The sequence below is a fragment of the Micropterus dolomieu genome, linkage group LG17 (assembly GCF_021292245.1).
Source record: "Micropterus dolomieu isolate WLL.071019.BEF.003 ecotype Adirondacks linkage group LG17, ASM2129224v1, whole genome shotgun sequence".
NCBI lineage: Eukaryota > Metazoa > Chordata > Actinopteri > Centrarchiformes > Centrarchidae > Micropterus > Micropterus dolomieu.
This window is the reverse complement of record NC_060166.1, coordinates 29701656-29708575: the sequence shown is the minus strand read 5'-3', so window position 1 is coordinate 29708575 and position 6920 is coordinate 29701656. Positions and strand designations below refer to the sequence as shown.

General features: G+C 34.8%; 1 protein-coding gene and 1 pseudogene across 1 annotated transcript; both read right to left on the bottom strand.

Annotated features, from left to right (window-relative positions):
• Window positions 1-329: 329 nt before the first annotated feature.
• LOC123985352 lies at window positions 330-3905 on the bottom strand (annotated as a pseudogene).
• Window positions 3906-4468: 563 nt separating this feature from the next.
• Window positions 4469-5460, bottom strand: LOC123985351 (olfactory receptor 13C2-like). Its single transcript, XM_046072830.1, has one exon. It carries the CDS (start codon window positions 5441-5443, stop codon window positions 4469-4471), a length of 975 nt encoding a protein of 324 aa, XP_045928786.1. The 5' UTR covers window positions 5444-5460.
• Window positions 5461-6920: the final 1460 nt, after the last annotated feature.

Genomic DNA, 6920 nt, shown 5'->3' with positions numbered 1-6920 from the left:
TTCCAACTTAAATGTAGTTTACCAAAAACTTAGAAAAATGGGTAAAGATCATGTCTCATCAAGATCATCATCTTATTTAAGAATGTTTTGCCTAGCAAACCTTGCCTGCGAGATGATGCTTTTCAGTGCACAAGATAGAACTTGATATTAGAAAAAGGTTTGCCATGACTGTTTCCTGTGACCTAAAGGGACAGAAAAGGAAAAAAGGCCAAGTCTGAAATTTGGAGAAATAATTGCTGGGGGAAAGCCACAATTGTAGTTGCAAATTGTGAAGGTAGTTTCTTGTCACAAACCAAATCCTGATGTTGGCTTATCGTGTACATTCTGTCTCATATGACAGCTTTAGAGAAATAAGAAAGTTTTATCTCTATTCCAATTTTAGTTTTTTTCAGCCTCTTCATCAATGTTTGCTTAATGTCTTGAGTCTTGAAACAATATATGACAGGATTAACAGCAGCAGGAAAAAGACTGTAAAACAATATCAATAAAATCCGAACATCTAAACTGAAAGAAAATCCAACAGTATTAGCTACATAAACAAAACATCTGGGAAGGTAAAAAAGACATGTGATAAATATTTGTGGGGTACAAGTTGATAACATTTTGTTGCGCACTGCAACAATGGACATTTTCAAAATCACCACAATAATGGAAACATAAGAAAACAAGATGAATGCAAGAGGAAGCAAAAGACAAAACATGGCCACACAGAGGGCAGTGACCTGCAAAATTTTAACATCCTAACCACATGCCTGACTTGTTATAGAAAAGTGGTCACAGTAGCACTGAGCAATGACATTTGATTTACAGTAAGGTAAAGTGAGGGCATGGAGTACAACAGCTACCATTAAAGGCAGTGGTATGAACCAAGCAAACCCACACAGCACAGACACGGTGTTGTTTAAGCGGTAGGATGGATGGAGGTAAAAAGGGAATACTGCTGGTAAAAAGCACCGTATTAGTTTAAAGTGTTTGCAAACCACATGTTATTCCACATGTTATATATAGCAGCAAAAGTGCGCAATACACTACTTTAGAATTCAGTATTAGATTGTTCGATTTTAACAATGTGATTATTCGCGATTACTCGCAGTAAATCATGAGATTAATCACAATTTAAAATTTTTATCGTTGCCCAGCCCTAATTTCCACAAAGGCTGCCTTCTAAAAATTATGTTCATATACAACTACTTTGCATTTGCAAATACATTTTGTAACAAATGCTAGGATGATGCTGGGATTACACTTCAACATAATGAGATGATCGTATTGAATCTCAGTCAATGTTTTACATGTTTTCTCCTACAATGTTCATGCATGCTAACTAAAGCATGATTAATGTTTTATAGTTACAAAATTGCAACTCAAAGCTTCTAGTTAAGGTTAGAGATTGACTGTGACCTTGGATAAATCTTGAAAAATGCATCACTTACTTGAAGCAAATCACAGGATGCATCAATTTTTATTTAATCAGAACCACGACCTTTCTCTATCCTTAACCAAGTACCAATACAGGGAGGATACAAATGTCATGGTATCTAATAAAATCAGAATCAGTTTTTACTGCCAGGTATGTGTACACATAAGAGAAATCTGACTCTGGATCATACAATGCTCATGCTCATGATGTGCTTACTTGTACAATAATACAATAACACAATAATACAGTAATAAAATCAAACACAGGTTACAGTATAGAGAACATATACACACACTATAAACAAAAACAAAATAGATAGATAAGCAAGAGGGGGTTCATTTCAGGCAAATAATTTGGCTTTCTAAAAAGTTAAATAATAATTTGGCTTTCTAAAAAGCTGAAGCATTATATTGGGGTTTTCTGTCCATATTCTACAGTAAATGAGCATTACTAATGTAATAGATAGTAACATTTTATCACTTTTTCATTTTAATAAAGACAAACTAAATATTAATAGGATTTAACAACTGTGGCTCCCATGAGGATTTAATAGTCTGCCAATGGTGAAGGTGCAATGTGTAATTCCTGGCCACATGCTCCAAACAAATATGTGGCAACATCTCACCTTGTTCAAGAATTGCATGATTTACTAATGGCAACAATGACGTTACAGCTTGCTTAGCTCAGTTTTAGCAAGACCATAGTAGGAGGAAAACAGCCTCATCAAAAACATACTTTTAATCCATATGAAATGTTTTTTGGTACGGTTTGTGTTGTCTTTAGTTGCACTGTTGCACTGCACAAGTATCTAACATTATATGTTACCAGTCTAAAAGAGACTTTGAATTAAACCACATTTCTTTACTCGCTGAGAACCATCTTCAGCGGTGGAAAGCCACACCAATATTATATTGTGTTTTGCTTCTTTTTAAAGCACTTCTTTTCTTTGCTACAAAATGTGGTTTCTTGCCAGGAGCAGGTGGTTGGGATGGTGATGCAGGTCCCTTGCCATGAGCTTCAGCCATCTTTGTGTTTCTGTGACACTAATCGGGGCTATACATCCCTGGCTGTAAATCTTCAAAGCCCTCAGGGCAGCTTTACTTTTACTCATTCCATATTTATATATTTCAACATTTATTTATGTTGACTGTATGTTTGTCTACGTGTAGCACCTTATCACCACAGCAAATTCCTCGTATGTGTAAAACACTACCTGGCAATAAAGCTCCTTCTGATTCTGATTGTGATTCTAAGGGTAGATTGGAAGCTGCAGATCAGTGCACACATTTATTTAGCAGAACAGCAAAGTGTGGTCACAAAACAGTTAAGCAGAAGAATGCAATTTCAATTACTCTAGAATGGAAGTGTTTTATTAGGACAAAAATTTACATTTGATATACAGAGACGTGATAAGAACTGAATGTACATATTTTATTGCAGATTGTCTTCCTTTAAAATATTCTGTTCAGATTACAAACCACATTATTTCTATTTCTTGTGGGTTGTTATGTATTGAGAAATTTATTAGGATTATGGCAGTTGTAAATCTTGCCCTAATCTTTCTCTACTATAATTCTAACATCATTTGCAATGCTACGGTGACCACATTTCAATTACAAACCTTGCACATGGTGAAAATGTAAAATATGTTCAGGTTGTTGCTGTCAGTCTTGGGAGATTTATTTATATATATATATATTTATATGCTTCTACTTTTTTTTTTTAAAGAATTTTCCCTATATTTCCATATTTGTAGTTGTTTTGAGAATACCATATACACAGGAACGATACAAAACCTATTGCTTCAGAACCATAGAAATATTAGATATTTAGATGAAGCTGCAAGTTTCAAAGTAATGCACACAGTATAAGATTACAGTATGTACATTCAGTGGTATTGGTATTCTCAAAACAACTACAAATATGGAAATATAGGGAAAATTCTTTAAAAAAAAAAAGTAGAAGCATATAAATATATATATATATATAAATAAATCTCCCAAGACTGACAGCAACAACCTGAACATATTTTACATTTTCACCATGTGCAAGGTTTGTAATTGAAATGTGGTCACCGTAGCATTGCAAATGATGTTAGATTTTTAGTAGAGAAAGATTAGGGCAAGATTTACAACTGCCATAATCCTAATAAATTTCTCAATACATAACAACCCACAAGAAATAGAAATAATGTGGTTTGTAATCTGAACAGAATATTTTAAAGGAAGACAATCTGCAATAAAATGATCAAGAGCCATAATCAGCAGAGAATAGCTCCCAAGGATTGAACAAAATGCAGTACGAGTGAAGCAGGCACCAAAATATATTATCTTGTCATCCCATCAATATCTGTATAGTTTTTGGTAATGTCGCCATGTAAAGTGTGTATAAAATAGACATAGTTATAAGTTACAAGATGACCTTATGACTTTCCTGTGGTAGCAATACACTTACACCTATTCTCTCACCTGTGCGTTCTCTCCATTGATTCTGTGCAGTCAAACACACATTAGTCTTACCAGTTTTGGACACTTTTCCACCAGGTTTTCCTATACAGCTGGCTTCTAAACATATCTGCATTAAACAGAATTGGTTAACTTTCCCACATTATGTTAGCAAGTTAAAACAAATTGTTTAACCAGAACCTCCCAGACACACACAAAAAATTATATAAGTTGGATCCGGGATGACAGTAAATTGTATTAATATTATGATTATATTTTGTTCATACATCAGCAAAGTGCTTACTTAAAATAACATTAGTATTCTAATAGTGTTTTACCTTAGCTGACTGGTGTCATGGCATCACCACCTGATAACCACCTGAAAATATTGTTTTCTCTTCTATATTTTCCTTTATTTTCGTCAGTGTCTGCACATATTAAGAATAAAGAATGACTTGGTCTAAATTCAAATGTCATGGTTACAATTGTGACAGCTTTAGCATTTCAATTTGTCCCAAGTCAATATTTGTTATGAAGCTTTCTAGTCCTCACAAACAGAGATGTCTAATTAGAAGAAAGGAAACAGTGAATATTGTATTGGTAATCAGTTACTAATAGCCAAAACTTGTGATTTTTGTGGAATGGTCTTTCTGTTGAATTGCTTCCACAAGCTTTCTCTCATGTCTTTAGCTCTTAAGCAGTATATAAGTGGATTAATCATGGGGGGGCAAAGGCTATACAGCATGATAATTACTATTCGCACATCAGCACTAAATGTAATGCCAACATTGCTGGCTAAATATACAAAACATCTGGGTAAATAATAAAGGGAGATTATAATCAGTTGAGTACTACATGTGGACAGAGATTTTAGGCGACCTTGTACATTTGCTATCTTAAGTACTGTTATAATTATAGAGCCATATGAGAATATTATAAATGCCAGAGGTCCCAGTAGTACAACCATTGCAAACACTAAAGCAGGAAAACCATAAAGGGCCCTGTCAGTGCATGCCAGCATTGTTATACCAATATGATCACAGTAGCACTGGTTGATGATGTTTGAGGCACAGTAAGGAAGAGGGTATGCCCTAATAACCATCATTAAAGGGCAGGGCTTGGCAATAATCCATGCACTTATACTGAGAATGTGGATGGTGGAGTTTTTAAGAACAAGAGGATATCTCAGAGGATGGCAGATAGCCAAATACCTATCTAAAGCCATTAAGAAAAGAATTAAGGAATTCACTGATCCAAGATAGTGAACAAAGTACATTTGGACAAAGCAAGCTGTGAATGAAATGGTGCCTGACTGAAACCAATACTTACTGATGATCTTAGGTAAGGTGGTTGTGCTAAAGAGAATATCGCATGCACTCAGATTTAAAATTATATAATACATTGGTTTATGAAGGCTGCGGTCGGTTGCAAATAAAAAAAGAACTGTTGCATTGCCTGTCAAAGTTAAGAAATAAACTAAGAACAATACAACTGAGGCAAAGCCTTGGTACTCCGGATGAAGTCCAGGGAATCCAGTGAGGATAAATTCAGTCACAGTGCTATGATTTCCCTGTGGCATGATGTAGTAGAAATGTCTTAAACACCTTTAAAAGGAAATACAACACTTTAGATAAGACAATTTAACACTATAACAATAACAATACTTTATATAGCATAGTAATACATAATCCTGTATCATTTATCTGATATACAATTCATTGTCTCTGCACTGTAAACCATTTTCTACTGTTGCATTCAAATAAAATGAATAACAGAAAGTATGAGTAATTTTCATTATAAGGCTTCAGTTGGCTATATCAGTTTCTAGGACTCCATCTTTTACACTTACCTTTCTGAAACAGTATGGCAGCATACTCTGCCAGAGATTTACCTGCTGATTCACCTCTTATAAAGACAGTATGCCTTGTGATGAATGAATGGTGTCCACCCTTTTCGATTCTCTGAGGATCACAAACAGACTGTCAACAGTCTAAGCCACACTAAAAACAGCTGCTGGTAGTCAAGTTAAATAATAAAGTACACTGAAGCCATAAATAAGCTCTGTCCTATCCCTGCAGGAAGAACTTTTATATGTATAATGTGCACATTCAAAGTCCTTTTCCTTTTCACATGTACAGTTATTTGTTCTCACAGATAAACCTTGGCAAATACAGTGATGAGCAAACTAGCAGATTACTACCAAAACATATGCACGCAAACACATTCAGATAAAATGAGATTTACAAATGTAACTATGGTTCCATGAATTCTGGATGACCGCTGGAAGGAGGTGTTCCACACCCCAGTATAAAATCCTAACGTCATTACTCAATCTTTTCCTACAGCATCTTCTTGTCCAGAGTTCTAGTGACAAACAACTCTGGTGGTCATCTAGAATTCATAGAACCGTAGTTACATTTCTAACTCTTGTTCTATTTCATTCTCCCTGACCGTGAGGATCACTTCCTTTATTCATAGAACCACATTCCATGGCTGCAACAGTGTACACAATGAATATACATTGAAACATGGATAACATTTAAAACGTATCTCACAAAAAAAGTGAAATATTGGATCCAACTTACTTGCAATGAGACGCAAATCCAAATGTCTCGGTCAAGGTAGCTTTATTGTGCAGTTTCTTTAGCTCAAGTTACCTCTGTGATTGGTACTGTGCATGTGCATGTTTAGAGTAAAGTTTTATAGCCTGTGATTGTGAAATATAAAGTGGCTCAATTCATTTTATATTTCCAAGAATATGTGGCTGAATATATTTCATATGAAATATCCAGATGGAATCACAGTCATCCGATAAGCAAAATGTTTCACATCCCTCATTTAATCTCTGCACATGTTACTTTAATATTTTATCAAACTGGGCTTCAGATTGTACACTGCATTCAAACTGCACGATTCAGTGATGATTCAGTGTTATTCTTTATGCACATGTCACATTAAATTTTTGCTCTTCATATACTGTACTTAATTTCTTTGTCAACAGTCCATTCGTGCTGCAACTAATGACTATTTTTGTAGTCAACTAATCTGTTAATTAT

Excerpts from the sequence above, each read along its gene's own strand:
- LOC123985351 (XM_046072830.1), bottom strand. The coding sequence starts at position 5,443 with ATGCCACAGGGAAATCATAGCACTGTGACTGAATTTATCCTCACTGGA.